Genomic DNA, 22,934 nt, shown 5'->3' with positions numbered 1-22,934 from the left:
CCTGGCAGGAAGGCTCGAGGCATCTCCCCCCCCCAGGCAGCCTCCATCAAACATTTCACCATACCTGTCATGCTTTCAGAAGGATACTCAGATCTTCACCAACACGGATTCGTGCAGCAGTGGCTTTTACAAAACACCAGCTCAGCTGTTTCAGTTTCTAAAACCACCATTTAAATTTAATACACAAACACCTGATACCCTCACCCTCAAAAACTTCCACCAGCCAGACAAAAATACCAAGTGCGCAGCACCTCAGCACTGAGAGTTCTATTTTACAACCTTGTTCAAAGATGCAAGGACTGAGCTCCCAGGCAGCTGTGCAGCCCAGAAGGCAGCAGCACTGTGTGCAGGCAGGGATGGAGGGACTCGGGATTGAACACAGACCTGCATCCTGGGGAGTTCAGCCATGTCAGCACATTCCTTCCAAAGGCCTGGAGCACCTCTGTGGCACAGGTCTGGATGAATTACAGCTGGGATGCCCGAGACAGGTGGGCATTTGAGTTATCTCTTGCACCCCAAACTCCTATTTCTTCTGCTTCTACATCTCCCTTCTTTTTGTAAGTACAGACTGAAAGTGCTGCAAGCCTCTCCTGTGTGCCTCCTGCACTTATCCCAAACCAGCTTCTACATTAACAACATTTTACAGCCTCCTGGGTTGTGACAGCATGGTTGCGTTGGCTTTCTTTAAAAATCATGTTATTGAAGTTATTTGAAAGACTTGTGAAACAGACAGGCAGCTAATAAAGTTACAGAGGCTTTGCTAATGGAAATGCTAATGGAAATTAATAGATGCAATTCAGCGTTCACGTTTACTTCTGTCTCATGTTAGAAGCCTTGAACCTATGAAATGCAACCAAATGGAAGCACTTAGTCACAAGCACCCGACAGCTTTCAGATAGTACTTGTCATGAGGTGGTGCAAGAGTCTGGACAACTCTCTCTGCATAGCAGAAACCCACAGGATTTTTCCATTCAGAATTCCACCCAACACGCTATGGCCAACTCTGCAAACCTCAGGCTCTTAGACACTTCTTTTTTTTTCCCCCCCTATTCAAAATGCCATTCGTCTGAATGAATTTCTCCAAAGTGCAGCCAGAATAACAAATTGTTTCTGGACTAAGATCAGTGCTACTGCAGTGCAAAGGAGACAGGTTCTCTACAGAGCGTCTGCAAGCTTCCATGGAAAGATCCAAGCTGTAAGGCTGCTCCTGTGTTTCCCCAACCCACCCACAACAAACAATGACCATGTTGGCCTTCTGTTCCGCACCCTTTTCCTCGGGACAGACCCAGATCCAACCCAGGAGATGTGTGTTACCACTGTCCAAACTGGGCTCTTGGAAGTTTGTTTACAGAGCAGGTTCTGAAGGCAGCCGTCAGCAGCAGAGACAGCAAAGAAAACTAATGAGAAACAGTTTGGGAGAGCGATGAAGTTGTATTTGGCAACTGCTTTAATGCTGAGTTCTGGTTTCTGGATGAGGCTCCAGCAAAACACAATATTGACTGACAGATAGGCAGACACCCTTCAGTCTTACTCCTATGGGTCTGAAGTCCCTGCTGGCACGAGGAAAGCACACTCACATCCCAAATGCTCGTCCTGCTGGCACAGACCAGTGGACATCTGTGACTTCAGGCACTACAGGCTGCTAACTGCAAGTATTGTGACTGTTCTCTTGTGATGGGAAACGTTTTTCCAACCTGTCTCTGAGCTTCCAGAGAGAATGCCTTGGTGTTGATGTTCCTCCTTCAATGACGCTCATCAGCAAGCCAGACCGGTTTGCTGGGCTTTTCTGTAAGGGGATGCAAGGGGTGGGGGAGTCCAAACACCCACCCAACCCCATGATAAAGTAGTGGCCATCTTATGATACAGCAACTTGAAACAAGTTTCAGCTCTTGCACTAGCCTAGAGCACTGGTGATTACCTGACAGAGGGAAAGGGAGCTCCAGCACCACTCCTTCCCACTCCTGGTGGAAAACATAGAACCATGTTCTGCATACACCTCACTGAGGCCCAGCCTGCCCTGTGTGTGCAGAAAGCTGTAGGAAACTGCCAAGCTGAAGCTTCCAGATGAGAAGCAAGCACTGAGCCCTCTGAGCCACCAATGCAACCCACGTGCTGGCAATGTGACCACATGGCTACACAGCTGCAGGTACTCAGCCAACTTCCCTTCATGTCAGCAGATTCAACAGGACTGAAAATGGCACTGTTACCACACAAGGAACTTTTGCTTTACTGATCCACAGACGTCTCAAAGTTGCATCGAGTCAGGATCCAGGATCAGGATTGAGGGCTTTGCACCGCAATAAGGAACTTGATAGAGAATTCATCTCAGGTTAAGAGGGCCTGAAATGAACTCTTGTTCTCCTTTGTACAGTAAATGGGGCTGTTTGGTGTATGTATCGTTATCTAGAATTCTTATTCTTGTAATTTAAAATCATCTTGCTTTCTGGGAATTCTTGCAGCAGGTTACTGATAAACTTATCAGAGCACAACGCAGTGCCCCGAGCTGCCCTTTCTCTTGGTGCTGCCTATGAGCACACACAGCCATCCCACAAACACTGCCAAAGGCACCACATCCAGGCTCAGACCTAGGGAGAGCTTCAGGTTTAACCCTACGTGACCCTCCTCCCACCCAGCTGTGCTCCCCCAGCATCCCAGCACCTCCAGCCCACATTCCCAGGTCTGGCTGCTCTGTTTTCATGCACTCTGTCTTGCTTGGCAAGCGTCCATTAAAACCTCAACATGCAGTTGTTGGTCTTCCACCGCATCTCCTAGGTAACTCCATTCATACGTTGTCAGCTCCTGACAGTTCACTCTCAGCAGCCTGGCAGGCCCTGCAACCAACATCCATCTTGTGCACTCCTACACAGAGGACCACAGCCCTTCCCAGCCTGCAGCAGGTAGGCAAACCAAAGCAAACCAAGGAATCACTCTCAGCTCATGGCAAAGTTTTGGATTCACTTAAGCAATTCCAGCTCTCAAAAAATGTCATTTAGGCATCAGGCACGTTATCCCAAATCTCTGCACGTCTCTTTACCCACACACTCATCTCCACTCACCTATACACTTGTTAACTTCCTTCCTAATTTCTAGCATAAAATAAACACGACAGTGACCTGCAATGAGGAGTTTCCTTTGAAAGTTTCACCTCACACACACAGCTATTTCTTTCTCAGAGAAAGACTTCAGGGTTTTCCATCCCTGCCCTCCCCTCCTTCCAATGCGGCCTAAAGGAAACAAAACACACTGAAAGTTTGGTTCCACCTACACAAAGGGAAACAAAAAGACCTTCAGCACCTTGCAGATCTTTTAATAGCAGCCTGAGTGAATCCAAAGAAGAAAAGCAGAGTTGTTTGAAGTCAGTGGAAAGTCTTGTCTAAGCCTGGGTTTGTTTGGATGCACTGCAATTTCCCCATACATGTGAGTGCGGTAATAAGAGTCTTTCACTGCATTCTTCCACGGTCAAATCATCCAAAGTAATTTTGCAATAGTGCAGAGTCGATATAATTTATAGCAAACTGGAGTAGCTTGATGTCAGTTTATGTTTCCCCAAATCCTGTTTTCATTGGGCAATTATCGTTTCAGTGGAAAAGGTTCCAAACATCTCCAGCTCTCCTGGAGAAGTGCCAAATGGTCGGATAATAGCAGGGTAATTTTAAACCTGTAATTTATAGAAAGGCCATTTCTGCCTGGATCTGTCCTTCAAAAAAAAAAGAACAAAAAGGTAGCCCAGGGGAGTCACACTCCAGCTTTCTAAGCAAAAATACCTGATTTTACAGAAATACATGGCCACAGAGGCATCCAGCAGGCCTGCAGGTGCTGCAAGAGCCATGCTTGCCCAATGCCTGCGAGCGCCCGAGGAAGGAAGCAGCAAGATCATCTCTGCCTCTGTCTGCTGCTAGGACAACTGCTCTGATTCTTGTGTAATTCAGAAGAAACACAGCCAATGTTCCAACATTAGCATCACCTGCTCTTCCACTCCTGGTGCGCAGCTTTCCAAGTGGAAGACTCCATGGGCTTTGAAGAACAGGAATAGAGTCTGGCACAGGGACAGCTTTGACATCACCCACATCCTCTGCGTTGACACCTGGTTGACAAGTCACTTAATGCTTCAGGAGGAAACCCTTCCAGCTTCACAGAGAAAGTATCACATGCCCAAGGGCTGTTTTGCAGCAACAGAAATGCATTAGAGACTTTCCCGGCCATTACTGCCTTTTGGTAGCAGTGACAGCCAGAGTTGTAATGATCCCATCAAGGAGGTCAGCCTCAAAGGCACACGCCTGCTCATCAAGCTGCAAAGTTTGCATGCTGCCAAGGTTACAATTTGAATTTCTTAAGGTAAAGCTAATGCAGGCACCACTAAATAAACTGTAATTGTTCTCTGCAGCACCTACATGGCCACGGTGGTTTTAGTTACCTAACAATGGCACTCCAGCTGCTGGCACAGCGCTCAGAACCCCAAAGTGTCCTCTGAAAGGTGCAGCATCCAAAACCAAGCGTGGGGCTGCCTGTGGGACACCGAACAGCAGGACTGGCTGAGACCACAGCCCAAACTGAGCCCTGAGCACAGCAAACGTGCTGGGAAGAACACAGTTAAGGCTACACACCACAGACATAACTGCCAAGAGAACCCTCTTCTGTAGCACAGTTCACTCTGATGTGCTTTTAGCAGAAGTATACTCTGCAGTCCCTTTAAAAGCAATGGCACCGAAGCATACAGGTATCCAGGTGTGGTCACAAACTGCTACCCTACATTCTTTCCCCAGCCTCACTTGCACTCAGTTACCCCACCAAGATCTATCAGAAACCCCCAGCCCATCAAATCACCCACTTACAGGGTGCAGCTCATCCCACAGCAGAGCCCCAGACAGCACCTATTTAGGACCACCAACTTGTGGTTTCCCACTAGCTTTCAAAACCTCCTGTCTCCAAATGTTGCTCTACTGATGTTTACACACATTTTTGGGCTGGCTGCACTAGTGGAACAGCTGTGCCCCTGGACTTAGGGCACAGGGCTTTCAAGATGCTCTGCTTGTATGTATATATACCCACCACCACAGCAAACCAGAGTTTCCCCAACACTTCCTCCTTTTACACCATCCCATTCTTTCCAATACGTGTAATGGCAGTGATTGTGATATCAACTGCCCCAGCAGCAGAAACGTCCACCCCAACTCAGCAGGACACAACACGGTGCCCGTGGGATGCTGTGGGCTGAACCAGGAACTCCAGGCAGCCCAGCTAACATCCTATATTGGAATTTTTTTTGCCATTTTTTCCGTGATATTTTTGAACAGATCAAAACAACTCAGCATGACGCTCGTTACCTAATGCCCCGTTGGCATGACGAAGGCTGCAAACAAGAACAAGCAAAACAGGAGCCTTCTGGATAAAGCCCCACAGAATCCAGGGTAAGCAGCAGAAAACAAACAGGAAACTGTGTCCTGAAAACCCTGAGAGAGCAAAGAAGACTTACCAACAAGCAGCTCTGTGAGCTCTTCCCTCCCTGCCAGTGCCACGTTTCGCTCGCTTGCAACGACAACGGCTCCTCACTTCTTTATGTGCAGAGCAACAGGGTTTGTTTAAGGCGAGCCTAAGTGCTTTTCGCCAGCCTAAAACCACCACAGCAACACAGGGAACTGGTTGGACTGTCAAGAAAATGAATACCAAGCAGCACGGTGTGTTTGGATAGAAGTGTCCCTGCGTGCTCCTCCCCCTACCTGACACAAACAAATAGGATCGTGGAAGAGCACTGCCACCCGTGCACTGCTGGGGGCAAAGGGTTCTGTGCCTGTCAGCATCTTCTGTGCCACCAGCAACAGCGCAGAGGCGTCTCATGGCAAAGCTGCTCAACTTTGAGGCTGGTATTTCAGCACAGGTTTTCATCTCGCTCCAATGAATGCGGAGGGTTTATCTGAACCTCAAGATGAAGGTCTTAGCATTAGGAACATGCAGAACACCACACAGCTCTAAGCTATCAGCTTCGACCACAGAGATCCTGCATTTGTTGGCCACAGCTTCAAGCAGGCTTTATGCTTCCTGCTGCATGTGAAAGTAAAGGGAGAGAGGTGCCAGTGCTGTGCATGAAGCAGGTGGCCTCTGCTGCCTCACCTTGGAGCCAGCACCATCAACACAGCCATTAACCAGTCATCTGGGATAGGAAGACCAGTGCACAGGAGCAGAATGATCTTATCTGCAGCACAAATTGTGGTTGTGCTCTGATACAGAGTGTGCAGAAACATTTAAATCTGAATTTCAGAGGACACAAGTGAAGCAAAGATCTGATCAATCACCGGTGAGCTGTTCCAGCTGGTACTTATGTTTTGCCAAACCTGAAAGAAAAGTCTTCTCTGAATCTGCCTAAGTTTCAAAGTTTCTTTTCACTGAGCTCTGCAAAGTCAGGTTGAGTGACAGGAACGACTGCATGGTTTCTCCGCAGCCCAGACAATGCAGATCTGGCTCTATCACCACTTAACTGGAACTTCCCTATTGTGACCGAGGGATGAGTAAAGCAGGGCGTTGAGACAGCCCGGTGCCTGGCCCACAATGGGACAGCCAGGCCCAGGGGAGCTGCACAGGGCAGCCCAGGATCCCTCTATTGCTGGAATCGAGTTGGCTTTAGCATCAGGAACCTGGCAGCCGATGCTCAGGAAGGCTGCTCCTCGCTGCCCATTCCCTCTGCTAGCGTGTGTCCCCACCCAGGGCTCCCATCCAGACCTCCACATCACACCAAAAATAGCCAGCTCACAAAACCAGCTCTTGGCTGCCACCACTCCCCCCTCGAAGCACAGAGGCTAACTGCACTGCCTTCGCAAACAAAAGGAGACTTCACTCCTCCATCTATTTTTAAGCTGTTTATTCACAGCTTGCAAGCACAAATTCTTTTCAGATGAGGAGTTTGGGGAAGGGATAATGATTTTTCTGGTTCCATGTTGCACAGTGTCCAGCACCCAACCTGGTCGTGCTTTCACCATCTGAGCTTTTCCTCCCTTTCTTCCAGCTCTCTCATCTAATCTCGTGGCCACCATACCTGCCAGCACGTAGAACACAATGAGATTCCACTCCTGCACCACACTTTTGAACACAGTTCTGCTGCTAGAACCACGCATGGGGTGTGTTCTGGTATGACTGGTATAAAGCACCTTTAATAAAAAAATATTTGTGTTTTCTTTACTCCAGTTCTGACTCACAGCAGAGAGGACGAAAGGCATCACTGGACACCTCCTGTTGGCAAGCGTTCCCAGCTCTTGGCTGTGCCAGAAGAGCAGCGTTAATGAGAACAACAGTGGAAAATGTCTGGTGGAAGATGAGGTTCAAAGTCTCTGTGCCTCGCTGCCCGGTCTCCACACTCACGTCTCAGTTCAGTAAGAGCTCCCAGTGCTGCTGCCTGCCTTCTGGCAGCTTCCCAAGCCTTACGATGGAAGTGGGATCTTCAGAACCCACCGCGAGGTAAGCAGCGTGTCTGCACACCTCCTGCAGCTGGCTGAGTGAGCTGCCTCCAAGGCACAGGTCGGTTGATTGATACAGGAGATATCCCAAAGCCAGACACACCTGCTAGCCAACCCCACGTAACTGACGAACGAGCCTTTTTCATACGAGAATTCCTGTCCAGAAGTGCAAAAAGTATTATTAGTAGCATTGAAGTGGTGGATGTCTGCATGGCATCTGTCCACGTTTAGTGACAAAAGCTTCAAATAGGCCAACGGGAGGCATTTCAACGCCCTGAAAGGCTGGGACAGCAAAACCTGGAAAGCTTTCAACTGCTGTGCTGACAGGGCTGGGGAAGCACTGAGCGCTCGGCGCAGGAGTCGGTGTGATGCAGACGTGCTGGGTTTCAACCCTGCCAACTCTACTAAGCAGCAAAGCTGGCTTCAGCAGCTCCCCTGCACCTCCAGGTCTTCCCTTCCTTCTTCAGATGAGCACTTAGATGGGTTCAGCTATCTTTCACAGCAGAACTTGGTGAGCATGTAGTTCTCCAGGTCAGCTCACGCTGGGACCAGAGAGGAAAGAGTTACCAGTGGGAGCCACAGCTGTGGTGCCACGGCATCCATCAGGTAGGACCACACTTAGGGGCTCCTCCCAGAGCCCAGGTCAGATTTGAGCAGCAGCGAGGTCCCCCTGCTCTGTGTCACCAAACACTGATGGGCATTTTGGCTCCCTGAAAGGACACAGCAGGGAAAGGTGCCAAAACCACCCCAAGGGAAGTTTTATTACTACTGAATGACCAGAGCAGGGCTTGTTTGCCATGCGTTTCCCAGTGGTACTTGGCAGATAGCAAGCAACTGCACAGAGCACAAGCCTTCTTCCTTGCCTGTTTTAGGTTACTATCTCTAAACTGCAATCAAGCTTTAGTTACATGGGGTTTTTTTTTGCTACATGAAGCTACAAGCCTTCAGAGCTAGCAGAACACATCTCCTGCAGAAGTGGGCAGGCCTCTTGCTTCTGTAATCCCACAGCCATAGTGCGCTTGGGTCTCTCCTTCCCCTTCATAGCTCTTCAGAAAGATCAGTCTTTATCTTGAGCCCAATACTTCTGGTTGGCATATTTTATCTGTTTGGAGATAAGAGTGCAGAAAACTCCTGCTCTTGAAATGTCAGCCTCTATGCATATGAAATTCCTGCACGTTTTGACAGTTCTCTGTTCACTGCTGACCTCACAACTTCGGATTAGGAAGTCTGGGATGTCATGAGTCTGCAGGATCAGCCTTTTGCACTGCACAGTGTGACAAGTGATTAATGAGAGCCAAAAGAAGACGTAGAAGGCAGAAACCATTTGATTTTGGATGTTAGGATGCATGTTAGGATGGGGGAAATTGAAGACTTCAGCACTGACCTACACGTAACAATTGAAAGGATCAAAAAAGCAATCCAGCGGGTTCTGTGGAGCACACAGACACGACAGCACTGTTCATCTTCCACGTTTCAAAAGTTCAGCATTGGACTCACATGCATCAACAGCCAGCTTCAGCAGGCCAGCCACAGTATGTTGGTACAACTCTGCTTTGATCCCATCCGTTAAGGCAGCCCTTGAAAACCACGATGACAGGAGCCTTTGCAAGGTTAACAGAACCCAGAACCTCTCCTATCTGAACACCAGCTTGGACAGAAGGAGCTACGTGAGCAAGTGCAGAGCCATAGAGGGTCTAAAAGCAGCAGTGCCCTGCACAGGGCTCTCCGGCCATGTGATGGGAGGTTTTACCCTCATCTGAAAGGATCCTGGAACAGTGAAGAGCCCTCTGCCCTGAGCTGCATGACAAGCAGGCATTTCCTTATTTGAAAATACCACACAGATTTTAGTTTCAGCAACTGATCCACAAGCTAAAAAGAAGAAAAAAAATAACTTTTTCCATCTGCTTTCATTTATCCTCCTCAGGCTGGAGAGAGCCCCACAGCACACACTCCCCATACGTTTTGGCAGGCAGAGAATATGACCTGAATTAAACAGAACACGCTACACAGCCTCGGCGTGTGCTCACCAACACCACGCAATCAAAGCGCTGTGTGTGTGTGTTCCACCCCTACCCTCACTAAGGTAATCAAAGCAATAAATTATCCTTTGAGGCTCCGTGAGGTCAAGTTTCAAAGTTGATAATTTCCCTGCACACGAACACATGTTTAGCTCAAAACCCAAACAACCCATAAAAAGCAGACATGTTCCCCTCATTCTCTCAAGCCTGTGAAGTTGCCACGTGTTGCTTAAGAACAGAATAAAATAAAGCCACACAAAACACAACCACCCGCATTATCTGCGCTTCTCACGTCAGGTCTGAATAAATAGGCTCCGATTCCTCATTCTGCCCAAAACCTGCACCAGGTGTATTTTAGCAGATCAGCAAGAGAAGAGCGCCCTCGTGGCTTGCCAGCGCTGCTGCAGGCATCACAGCACGGAGCAGAAACGGTTACAGCGCTCGTCCCCAGGACGCCCACCCTGCCTTTCCAGCGCCGGGCAGCAACTCCCACAGCCATCCACTTGCCAGTGAGAAACATTCTTTCCCTCGTGTTTAGGTGAGACACCTGCAAGCTATTTTCTTATCTCCACTCCTTTCCCTCTTCTAAAACCTCTCTGCCTGTGATGGCAACAGAGAGCTTAATTAGGGAAGGCTGCGGATGCGGGGCCGTTCCTCACCCCCCCCACCCGCTGTGCCCTGCCATACCACACACCAGAACTTATCTCACAGCCAGGCTGGAAGCTCCGGGCTGCGAGGGAATGCCTTGCTGTTTGCACAGCACATAGCACAGAGGACTTCACACGCTGATAGGCTTCAGGTGTTTGACAGTACAAACAGGGGTTGTGCAATGCCCCGGGGATTTCAAACAGCTGGCCTCTCTCATCCCCCCGCTTCTCATAGCGATTCTGCAAGTGGGCAGTGAGTATTTGCTGTGCAAACCACACCAATGTGAGAAGAGATCACAGCCTGCTATAGCCAGAAAGCATTCCTCTCAGTTAAGGCCCTTGGAAATCCCCTTGCATAAGCAGTGCCTTGGCAAATCACACAACCTTGGCCCCAAACATCCGTCGCAGGCACCCTCAATTACAATTTTTGCTTTAGAGACACAAAGAATATCCTACCCTTTCCTCACTACCCAAGGTATGAGATTTGGCTTGGAAAAGGAGCTTAAATAACCGTCTAGATGAATCTGCTCACTAAGTTTTTGGACTAGGGAAGAAGCAGCCAGGATAAGAGTACAGCTGTTATGCTTTGCACCTTTGTTTTCAACAGAAGCCCTCTCTACCCAAAAAACTGCTCCCTGGATTGCACCAATGGGCCATCTCCAAGAATGCCACTGCCCGCTTTGTGCTCACCTCCAGCTCCTCTTTTCTCCCTCTCTAGGGGCTCACCTGTAGTCCTGGGTGAGGGTGACACAAGACTCCTCCTTCCTCAGCCTGGCCAGCAGTGCTCCACCCTCCAGCTGCAGCCTGACCAGCCGTGCATCCTCCAGAACATTCTTCATCAGCTGCCTGTAGTTCCTCAGCAGCACAGCAGCCTCCTGAGGGATTGCAAGAGTGAGACGAGCTGTTACTGCAACATACAGGTGATGAGGGAACCAGCAAAAACCAGAGGCCAACCCAAACTAAACCACATCTCACCTTGTCCCACCCTAGGAAAGAGGGAGTTTGGTTCCCAGGGCTGTTTCTCTCAAGTATGCCAAGTCCAAAGCGATAAGCGTTCCCTTATACTCTTGATACTCCACCCCACCAGACTGAAACCAAGAACCAATTCCTACTGTGCTCCACTTGCTGGGCACAGGATCATTTTTTCACCCTCATTTTCCTCTGACAGCCAACTCCTGCTGTTCTCTCAGCCTGGGCCTGCTGAAAGATGCATTGGTGCAGGAAGACCCAGAGAGGCTCCTGCAATTATCTTCCAACACTGTGCTGCTGGGACACAACGCAGAGCAGGCAGCAATTTCCCACCATACCAGTGGTTAGGAAGCTTCTCGAGGGGATAATGCTTACAACAACAGCTCTCAGAATGACCTGCCACTACAGCTTTCACATTCAAAGTTAAGGCCTTTCTGCAGCTCTTCAGCTTCCTGCTGCCCCAAGCTCACCTCTGGTGTGGGGTGAGGGACATGCTCACCTCAGCTCTTTCTGGTAATTTTCCAGATTCCACTTTATGAATGGCTCCCTGGAGGAAGGCACAAGCCCCTTGGCATCCTTGTAGCAAGTGTTCCAGTTTCTGTAAGAGGCAGAGATTAATGTCTCACAGCTGATGAGAAAGCTATCTTTTCAGCATGCAAAAAGTTAAAAGGAAAAGAAAAACAAAAGGATCAAGCACATGAACCCAAGGGTTCAATTACACCATTTGGAAAGGCTGGATGAGTAGAAAGAGGCCCATGAGCCACCACAGGCTTCAGATGCATCACTCTGTAGGGACCTTCCAAACTCATGGCATGCCTGGACCACACTTTAGAGAAAAGAAAATCAGTGCAATTATGTCCCACCTTCTTCTACAATTAGCATTTCTTCTAACTTCCCACTAAGATGAATCACTGCACATGCATTTCTGGAAGAACAAAACTTAGAAGTAGTACTTGGAATCTCTACACTTTAAATTATCCCTCTTCTTGCTAAAAGTGGTGTAAATTAAAGGTTAGGAAGCTGGAAAGCTTCCACAGTTAAAGCACCTTAAACTACCAGCAAATGTGAAGGCTGTTCTCTCTTCTGGGAAAAAAGAACGACCAAAGGAACCATTTCACACATAGGTGAGAGGAGACAGTGCTTTTCTGAAAAGTCACTGCTATAAGCCTAGAGACTCACAGATGCCACCCTGCAGCCACTGAAGTCAGGGAAGAGAGGAAAAGCTATTCAGAAAGAGAAGAAGAAAAAAAAACAACAAAGGAAAAGGCAAATGGTGAAAGCTGCTGTTTGAGTTCAGTTGAATTCAACCGCCTCTTTGGAGTGCTGAACAGCCCCAGAGGGGACAGATTAGCAGGCAGGATGCAGGTGAGATCACCGAGGCAGGAAATAAACACTGTTTGCCACACAGCTGCAGATCTAAAAGGGTCATTAGCACATCCAGTGCATTACATAAACAGGCAACCCATACAGACCAATTCCGACACCAACTCCCTTTGGTAACATTCTGTGTGTTGTGAGACATGGAAACAAGAGGTATTCTGATACCGAGCTCCTTTCTGCAAGAATTATCCTTCTGCACCTCAGCTTTTCTTAACTCTGTCCAGAAAACGAATCCACATCCTCTTGCAAAGCCTGTCTGCTTCCCCACTGCCAAACCAAACTCAAGTTCTCAGATTCTATCCTAGGCACCAAGGCTTCAGCATTTCTACTGCATCAGCACGGGCACAGGGTACTTTTAGATGAGAGTTTAAAAACAAAAATGGTCTGAAAGTAAACTGGGAAAACTAACATCTGGCAAGTGCTAAGCTTAACTGCTGAAGCTTGCCACCAGCAATACGATAATACTATCAGTAATATCATAACCTGCTTCAGATCCCACAGCCTGTGCCATGCAGCACTGCGGGCAGAGATCAGAGCTGGGAGACCACCAAACCTTCTGGGAGTGCAGCAGACAGGCTGAGCCACTCAGCTGCAACGAGGAGACAGTCAAACGGTGTGCAGCTCTACAGAGATCTAATCCTGTCTCATCTCAGTGTGCCAGATCATGTCTCAATCCAGCTTTCACATGCTCAACAAGCACACGATCCTGATCCACAGGCCTTATGCTCCCTCCGCAACGAGGGCATACAAGGGGATAATTATGAGGGCCACAAATGCTACTTGTAGAGACTTTTGGCAGCCCTGCATGGCCAGCAAGACCTGCAGTCCTGCCAGATATCACCAGCACATGGCTGCTGCTCTCTTTGCCAGGGCTCCCTCCCATATGAACTGCATCTGGTCGCTGAAGTTGCAGCCCCTCCATCCCTCAGGATTAACCTGGGTCAGCTCAAACACTTCCAGAGTGGTCAAACAAGATCGTGGCACTGAGGAACATCCAAAGCAGTGAAACAGGGAGAAGGAATAGGTTACTGGTACTGCCTCCTACTGTTACCTTGCTCCCAAGGCACACTGAACAGAATCCATACAGGGCAGCCTCCTGACCTCATGCAAACAGTTCTCAAAAAGGAAGAAAACATCCCTAGACTGATTTTTTTTTAGCCCCTCCCTGGGGCTTTTTAGTTTCAATGTTTTCTAAAGCATTCAAATTAGATGACAACTTTGGTAAATAAGTGAATAAAGCAGCAAATACATGTTCCTGTAAGGATCTGAAACAATTATCAAGAACTTCCAAGTCTGACTCCTTCCAGGACCGCAGCTTTCACTAAGCAGCACCTCTGGCTTTGTCCCAAGCCCCAGAACATCTAATTTTTGATCAGTCCATTAATTTTTGAGACCTTGATGTTCAGGCACTAATGTGCTATCCTGAGATGAGCACAAGAAGTGCCTGTCCTTAAGCCTGAAGAGTCACTGCACATCACAACAAAGGATTCTGCTTCTTTTTTCCCTTCAAAATACAGGCAAACCTGAATTAACACAGTTCAAGCAGATGAGCTGAAAGCTGAAGTTCCTCCAGCTATGCTAACTAGGCCACAGGATACCTCCATGTTATGAAGACAATGTCAGCACTCCTTTGGCAACAGAGATGGTCATTTGCATGCGCAGCTGTTACAGGAAACACTGCCTTTCTGTGCTTGTGGGCTCAGTTGCTCACAGGCTCTGCTCTCTTGCTTCAACTCCTCCAGCATGCCATTCCCAGCTACAAAGAACACCAGACACCCACTTACCATACGGAAACTTAACCAGTCCCGGTGGCAGTACGGGAAGGTCCCTTCCAGTTCCAGAGGCAGCTGTGAGCTGTCTATGTGCTTATGGAGGGATTTCATGGAGGTGAGAATTTCAAACTGCATTGAAACAGAATGGGAGAAACAAAAGCACAGTTGCGTTAAAGGGCAGCGAGTGCTGGCAAGGAGGAGGGGAAGTTAACAAGAGACAGCATTGCTTCATTTATCTTGCATAAAAACAAGGCACGCTGTGTATCTGCAGTATGAAGAAAAAATCAGTTCCCATCTTGGAGCAGTTTGCTGTGCAGCTTAGTGGGTGAGCCCCGAGGGAATGCAGGCCAAAACACGTCGTTTCACCAAGCAGAACATCTGTGATGGAAGTCTGGCAGCAGCCAGCTTTCTCTAGCTGCATCCAAAACTTCCAAGTACAAGCGGAGCAACTCAGCTCCCTCGTATGCTCTCACACGGGGTTGTGATTTGCATTTGTTTGGAGAGCCTCGGAGCCTAAATCCAGCCCCCAGCTTCCCCAGCTCACTTCCTGGAAAATCTGAGCCTCTCTCTCAGAGCAGTCCCTGCCCTACCCTCAATTCTCCACTCACCACAGCAGCTATTTGCTCCAAGTGTTTCCTAGATTTCAGCACTGATAATTTGCTTTCTCTGAGTCTGCAGTACCTCAGCACAGAACTCTGGAGGGACAGACAAGTGCTCCTGAAGGTAGGTGGAACCCAGCCCAAGAGTGCAGGTGCAGAGAGTCAACCCGATGCACGCACTGCAAAGTTTTCACTTCCATATGAAATAGTGAGGATGTTTCCAATTCCTCCAGCATGCCCATGTCTTTATTAAGCTTTGTTCTGTTCCCTCCTACACGCTTTGGATGCACTCAGTGCTTTTAAGTAATGCCTTCTGGAGCTCACCCTGCATGCACACACCTGCAAACACAGAAATGGACTAACAGCATTTGCTGTCTGTTAGGCTTTCAGGGCAGCGTGCCTCACACACAGCAAACACAGCGCTGTCCTGCAGGGTCAAAAAGGAGGACCGGGTCTACTTTGAAACCGAGAGGATTTTTGTGGCAGGCACAGGATTTCAGTCTACCCCTGCAGCATGTAACAGCCTTGGTGCACAGGGAGATGAGTAAGATGCAGTCTGATGCTCTGTTCACTCATCACAGGCAATCAGAGAGGTTAAAAAGCCCATATTTCCTACACAGCTGTGGAATACCAAGGCACATTTACTTCTAGCGGGGGGGGGGGGGCATGGGGATGCTGTGATGATCTTCCTTCCTCTGTTAGCACCTTCTGATATCTCAGCTGCAGGAGAACCTCGCATGCTTACACGTCTCCTCCTCCTCCTCCTGCAGAAGGCTCTCAGCCGCTGACAGCAGCGACTACAAGGGGAGGAAACATGAGATAGAAACAGTCTGTGAAGCAACAAGTCCCTTCATGGGATGGAGTCCGGAGTTGAGAAAAACGAGATCTCTTCTTGACCAAGGATTTCCTCCGTCGTTCAGAGGAGAGCAAGAAAAGCCTATTTGTTACTGTTAATGAACAGGCTCCTCCATACAGCTCTCCACGTCCCCAGCAAACCCCCTGCATCTCAAGGGCCCCAGCAGACCGACATAATTATGGCAGACACGTCAGCGATGGACTTGACAATAAACACAGCACAACAGAGATAGGTTCAGCTCCCAGGAAATTTTACAACCCCATAAATACCACACCCGTAAGAGACTACAACCATAAAATATAGAGAACTAAAGAGATTTCATGTGAGAAGGAGCGTACATTAGTGAACTCAGAACCCTCTGCTCAGAGAGTTACACACAGGATAACAAGAGCTCCCCAGCCCCTGCACAAATGCTTCTATTACCTGTCCTGCTGCTGGCTTCTCCATCCGAAAAGTCAGATCTCTTTCAACCAGCAGCAGTACTCCATGAATACAATGAGGATCCATGTCCTGCAAAAGAACAGAGGGGAAATCCCATCACCTGTCCACCCAGGATGCTACGGAGAATCTACTGTCCCACCTCTGCACAAGAGATTGCAATTTCAAAGGTACTTGGAAGCCTGGCAGGCAGACACTAGGAACAGGGAAGGCTGCTCTGCAGAGCACCAAGGCCTTAAGGTAGTTCAGTTCATGTCAACTAATCGTGCAGTATTTAAGGAAGCAGTGAAAGAGGGCAGGTCTTGGCTCATCTCAAAAAATGCTGCCTTATATATATGGAAAAGAATCAGCGAAGGAAAAAATTAAGAACAGCTACATTCAATGTCCATGTCAAGGTCATTTTTCCTAACTGAAAGGAAGGTTTTTTCCCCACAGTGCCAAAAATACCATCTTCTCTATACTTACTGCCAACTCACAACCAAGGACTTGCATCCTGTCGCTAGAGTTGAACCAAGAGAAATTCCTATTTGGACATACTGAGGGATGCCTGGCAGATGCAGCTCAATCTGTGACCCAGGATCAGCTTTCCAACTACAGAAGCACTCCACAGGAAACTGACAGCAAGGACAGGGAAACGTAGCAGAAACATTCGGATCACACAGACAGGACCAAATAAATGATACTGGGATCTGGATTGCAAGGAAAAGCTGTCATTCCTCATGGTTGGAGAGAAGCCATTCCATCTAAGTGTCATGTAGATGTTCACTGCATCTGCAAAGACCCTGGAAACTATCCAGCAGCAAATGCTTTTCGGCAGTGCTCAGGCTGCAAGGAGCTTGCCATACAGGAGGCCACAGCAACCCTGCTTAAGAAAATGCCCCAGCAATGCTGAAGGGAAATATCCAACACGAGCAGCAGGGCCAGCACACAGAGGCAGACATCTCCCTTCCACCGCAGACCGTGCTGCCCAACCTGACCAGCACCCAGCACTGCAATTTAGAAACAAACCCAGCTTTGCAAATGCAGGACGCAGCAGGGATCACAGAACAAAGGGAAGACATTTCTCTGTGATGCTAAAAGAGGATCCTTTGGAACAGTCAGGAAAATAGCTCAGCTGAAATACCTCCCAGAGCAGCAAGAGGTTCCTGTGTTCTCAAATCCCTTTCTCCAAAGCAAATTATTCATACTTTCACTGTTATCTGAACACTGATCAAAAGGCCAAAAAGAACTTGCAGCAGAATTAGGCTGAAATGGGTAAATACTAAAGCTCATCTAAAGAGAAGATGGGGGGACACTGAAGCTGCACCAGTAGCTCTGAGTTTGTCTGCTAGGAGGTAATGAAGAATGAGAGTATCCACAGTGCCAAGATGGGTCACAGAGCTATGAATTAGATAAATGTATTATTTCACAGTCCCTCCTACACTCCAGCAGTCGTAAGACTTACAATCTGGAAATGGTTTGAAGTTGAGGGAGGGCAGATTGAGGTTGCATGTCAGGGGGAAGTTCTGTCCTATGAGAGTGGTGAGGTGCTGGAACAGCTGCCCAGAGAGGCTGTGATGCCCCGTCCATCCCTGGAGGTGTTCAAGGCCAGGTTGGATGGGGCCCTGGGCAGCCTGGGCTGCTATGAAATGGGGAGGTTGGTGGCCCTGCGTGTGGCAGGGGGTTGGAGCTTCGTGATCCTCGAGGTCCCTTCCAACCCTGGCCATTCTGTGATTCTGAGAGGATAAAGGTTGGGGTTGGTGTAACACAGAGTTCTAAGAGCCAAACACTCGTTTGCTTGTGCGCTGTGCTGAAAACAGCAGCCAAAAAACCATTTGCAGGTTAAGCTGGCAGGGGAAAAATGTCAAGAGAAAGAAATACTTCCAAAAGAAATTAAGTATTGCCATATTTTTTTTTCCAAACAGCTGAAGAAAAGTCAGACTCATCCAGCTCTGAGGGATGCATCCAAGTGGGCTACAGCAGTTCACAGGAGAGCTCTGGGAGGCAAGCAGAGCTGCAAGCAGTGGGGTCCTGCCTGCAGAAGCTTCCTTAGAGGTTTTCATATCTTCCTACCTTTGCTAACAGGTCCAGCTGTGTGGAAGCTAAAACACAGCCCACAACTCCAAGGGAACACCACATTCCCCATCACAGGTACAACGTGGATGTTGAAGGGCAGTATTAACAGCAGCTCAGAAAGCAGCAGGGCAAACACCAACCCTGTTGCTTTTTTAAATGAAAGAATTATTTATTTTCTTCAGGCAAAAGCTTCAAATCAGCTTCTGGCTTCCTGAATCAAGCCCACGGCCAACCTTCATGCTGGCCACAACTTGAAGCAGTGGCAGTTTGGGCAGCCTGTGCTTATGGGACACCCCCCATGCTCAGTCTTGCGAGTCAGTGAGCACTACTCGTAGAGCTGTAGGAGATTCCTGGTCTTTAAGATCAGACCGAGCTCCTCCACACTACTGCACTAACAGGGCATGTAAATACAACCCCTGAACAGCAAAAGGATTACACAGAAATTTAAACTGCTACTCTGTGTCTGTCTTCATAAACAGACTTCTCCCCTCCCAGTCTAATGCAGATCCAGCAGATTAAGGATTAAACATTTGCACTGACATGCAGTACTCACAAGTAGCTCATTCTAAGAACTCAGGCAGAGGAAAATCCCACAGCTGTTTGTTCTCTGAAGTCCAGCACACGCTGCCTCGCTCACTGAGGCACAGCAAAGCTCAAAGCAGCAGGCTCCCACAGCACAGAGCTAGCTGGTGCCAAGCTGTGACCAAGCATCAGAGCAGCATTCCCCTCTGCACAAAGCCTGCTCCAAAGCAGTATTATACAGCTTCCCCCGGAACAAAGCACGATCCATTTTGCAGCACATAAACACTGCATGCTTCCCCTCTTCTCCTTTGTAGAGTTTCTCCTCCTTCCTCTCAAGTTAGCTTTGCTGCAGCACTCGATATTGCCTCTGCTCCCAGTGCTGCCTGGGACAGAAAGGCTTCCAGTAGTCTTCATGCACCCCCATCCTTAAGAGGATGGGGAATAAAGTCTCGCAGAACACAACTGAAAGCAAAGAGGGTGAGAAGGGCTCACAAGGTGGCTCTGGACAGCAAAGGAAAGTCAGAGAAAGCTATCTGCCTGTTAGTACTTAATAATTCTGTTCATACATTCACTGTGGAAAGATGGAAAATGGAAGAGCTATTGCCTCAGCTTGACAAATCTTGACCCAGAAATATCTGGGATGAAATTCTTCTTCTCTCCCCAGGGAGGTTCTACAGGGTTAATAGATTCGAGCACTGCAACAGGAAGAGACTTTGCATGAGGTCATCTCTGCTGCGCTCATCCGCTGTGAAGCAGTGCTTCTCACCGCTGAGTCAAGAGGAACACGGCCCTTCCAAACTGAACAAGCAACACCGGGTCTCAGAACTTCACACATCCCACCCATGTTTTCATAGCGGGCTCCACAAAAGCAGCGTAAATAAAGTCCTGCTGAGCAGAGAACACAACAAGAGAGACGAGCTCTCTAGACACAGTGTAGATATAAGAGAAACTGGGAGGTGTAGCAGGGATTCCAGAGAGGAGCCCAAGGAGGTCACCTGTTACATGACCTTCCAAGCCCAACGCACTGATTGCTCCTGCATCCACTGCCCAGCAAGGCCCGCCACGCTCTAGAACACTTGACTTGCTGCACTGTAGTCAGTTTTCTAAACTTTGCTCTCCTTATTTGGAGCAGATGAGAACAATGTTGTGGGATCCCAGAGGTAAACCAGAAGTAAATGCTAGGCATCCCCAAGAGGCTCAGTAGGGGATTACTGTTGTGCCAAGACCAGACAGCGAGCCAACTGAGCAGGTCTTGTTTACAGAGTCTGCACAAGAGGCAAGGTAAGGACCAACAGACCACAGGCAGAGCAATCAGCCTGTCAGTCAGTTACCTGGAGCACACATTCAGCTCCAGCAACCTCTCTTGCAGCACACTAATCCCTGCGAGCTAATGTTGTTCTACCCTCTACTCAGAGCTAGACTGACATCACAGCAGGATATTGCACAGGTAGTTTAAAAAAAAAAAAAAAAAGCTTTTCCTCCCTCCCCATTTCAAGGGATACGAAGCATAGAGTCAGGAGGCCTTTATTCCTGCTGTGTTCTGTGAGAGCAGTGACCTACTAGTGGCCCCAAAGCACGCTGTCTCTCAACATGCTGCTGTTTTCCAAATAACCCCACTAAAACACAGCCATGGAACCTACACAGAAGCACTCAAAAGTTTTAGCAAGCCACTGCCATGTGAACATAACAAGAAGAGAAGGTACTTGCTTGTTACCTCTGCAGAACTGAGCAGGGCATCAGATTACTCCTTCAGCACAGAGAATGAGCACTGGTAGTGCTCACACCTCCTCCCAGCCCAGGAAGCAGGAGGACTCTGACTCAGCCCCAGCACTCAGATGTGGCACTGAAGCACATAAACCACAGGGACACCAGCCTCATTAAAACACTGCCCCATTCCAGTCTGCAGAGCTTGAGCCCTGCGAGACCTACGCTCTGATTTAAAAGGAACACCTGCTTAAACAAGATTAGTCATAGCTGCAACCCAGAATCTCCTCTGGCTTTCTAATAACAACAGACAGAAGCAATCTGGGACCAGAGGCATTACAGCCCACTTGCTTCCCAAGTGATTGATATGAAAGCCTTTGACCTGAAGCAATATAGAGTTACAGCATGTCCGTTTCCCATCCTTCACCACCAGCCACACAAACAGCTGCATGTGCTCTTCCACCTGGTACAGCATGCAGTGCCTTTCCCTTCTGTTGCAGCAGGCAGAGGCCTCTCCTCCTCCCTTCTCTGTGGGCTGTGTTTTTCCCTGTGTTTCACCTAGACCCAGTCAACAGGCAGCATCACCACACACTATCATTTGTGACAGCATTTACACTCAGATACAGGACTGTTCTCAGTGTAGAGACAAATAAATCTGAAGGGGTGGGGAGGAGCGTTCTCTAACTCAGACTTGCTTAGGTTTTTTTTGCTTTGTCTGCAGTCTGGCAAGTTCTTCAAACAGGGTTGGGTGCATAACTCCATCTCTCAAAGCCAGGAGGCAGATGGAGACATAAGCAGCAGATGGAGATACAACCTCCAACCAAGACAGCAAGCCAAGAAGCGTTCCTTTGTCTGAGCTCAAGGATCACCTGCAAAATGCTGAATGCCTTGAAGAGAGCAGGAACCGGCGAACAGCGACGAGCATCCACAAGAACAGTCAGACCCAAAGCCTGACACTCAGGTCTGCAAGGACAGAGAAAGAGGTCATGTTAGCCAGCAGTGATGATCAGCAAGTCCCTGAAAGTCAAACCCTTGAAAGTAACGGGGTAAAGAAGGCACGTTATGGCTCCATGTAAGGAAAGCTAACTATCTAGCCACTCTTCCTTCCCTTAACAACACATACAATGGAAACCACCACCCAGACAGCTCAGGTTTTACCACTGTTTTCATGTGAACTTTCAGTTTCTCCAATTCCTAGGACAGCTCTCACCAATGGCAGAAGTGCTGATCCCCCTTCTGAAGGATCTGCACAGGAAAAACTGTCCTTCCTCAAGGCGTTCTTGGTCAAGCTTGGCCTTACTCACAGTGCTTCACAAGAACAGCCCTTCTGGATCAGACCCAAAAACTCATCTTTCCCAGAGTCAGGAATGAAGAGAAAAGCATAAGAAAAAGCATGAGAGGCAGAAGCATTCTCAGGTGTTAAGCCTGCTCTGTTCATCGACGGTTGAAAGCCTACCAAGTCACTGACAAAGTTAGATAAGCTAATAAGAGTTAAAGCTATCTCAAAGTGAAAAGGTCTTGGTAGAGCCCACATTTGTAGAGCACGTTTTCTTTCCCCTGACAGCCCAGGAGTGTCACAAACCTCGGGATGCTGTGCAGGTACAGGAGGAGGCGAACCAGCTCAGTGGTGTTGCAGTGAGGGTTTAACCAGGCTGTGTTCCTTGTTGTTATTATTGCCACCGCACGTCCTGACTTATCTCTGGTACCTGTAAAAGAGGGAGAAACAAGAAGTCATGCAAGGACATCAGACTAACAGAGCCTGCTTCCAGGTGCGTATGTTTCAGATCTCCCTGCTGTCACTCTCGTCAGCTCCCTAGAAATGCTCTGCAGAACCCAACACAGTCTGTTACACACCAGCATGGGCTACAAGCACACTTCCAAAGTATGTAACTGCTGCCCGAGAATGAAACGGCTGAGCACTGCTCGGGGAGCTGAGCTCTGCTTGCCCTTCTCTCAGGGCAGCATTCAGCTTGGACTGTTCTCTTCCACCCAAACACAAAATCCTCACCAAATTTGGCAGAAGTTGGCTAATGATAACACAACCTTTTGAGAAGTGAAAGAATCTCAAGATAAATAACCTGACACCCACTTGTGTTCCAGTATCACATGTAGAGGCTGCTCATCACGGCCACCTCTGCCCACTGCCCATTTCTGCCCTGCCCTCCCTCCCTTGGAAAGAGCCATGAAACCTCTGCAGGCTCCTGAGCTCCTCAGGAACAAACGAGGCCCAGCCACTACGATGCTGCTATCAGTTCTAGGGAACAGTTAAGGCATATTACAGGCAACACAGCTGAGCTGGGATATGCTGAGGAAGGACAAACCCCTCCACTTCAACTACCCACAACTGCTACCTGACTCTTGCCTTTCAGAAGTCCAAAGACAGCTTATCACAGGCTGCAGCCCGCTCCAGGAGCTCCCAAAACTAAGCGACATTCCAGCTTTGAACTTTAGCCATGGCACACCTTGAGAACCACAAGGAAAAGGACTGGAATTACATCCAATCTCCTCTCCAGATGCAAAGAGAGGTAA

General features: G+C 48.5%; 1 protein-coding gene across 7 annotated transcripts in view; it reads right to left on the bottom strand.

Annotated features, from left to right (window-relative positions):
• PLEKHG4 (pleckstrin homology and RhoGEF domain containing G4) overlaps positions 1 to 22,934 on the bottom strand; it is a 79,445-nt gene that overhangs the window by 25,162 nt on the left and 31,349 nt on the right. For all 7 annotated transcript variants that reach the window (XM_042834807.1, XM_042834810.1, XM_042834811.1 and 4 more), the window contains exons 5-10: positions 21,988 to 22,111; positions 21,275 to 21,368; positions 16,110 to 16,196; positions 14,244 to 14,360; positions 11,579 to 11,677; positions 10,837 to 10,985 (exon numbers count right to left, since the gene is read on the bottom strand). In XM_042834807.1, the coding sequence (XP_042690741.1) occupies positions 10,837 to 10,985; positions 11,579 to 11,677; positions 14,244 to 14,360; positions 16,110 to 16,196; positions 21,275 to 21,368; positions 21,988 to 22,111 (670 nt within the window). The remainder of the gene's footprint in view (positions 1 to 10,836; positions 10,986 to 11,578; positions 11,678 to 14,243; positions 14,361 to 16,109; positions 16,197 to 21,274; positions 21,369 to 21,987; positions 22,112 to 22,934) is intronic.

The sequence above is a fragment of the Centrocercus urophasianus genome, unplaced genomic scaffold (genome assembly GCF_019232065.1).
Source record: "Centrocercus urophasianus isolate 14NV4802_14NV808 unplaced genomic scaffold, USGS_Curo_1.0 seq_49, whole genome shotgun sequence".
NCBI classification, from domain to species: Eukaryota; Metazoa; Chordata; class Aves; order Galliformes; family Phasianidae; genus Centrocercus; species Centrocercus urophasianus.
This window is presented reverse-complemented; position numbering and strand designations above follow the sequence as displayed.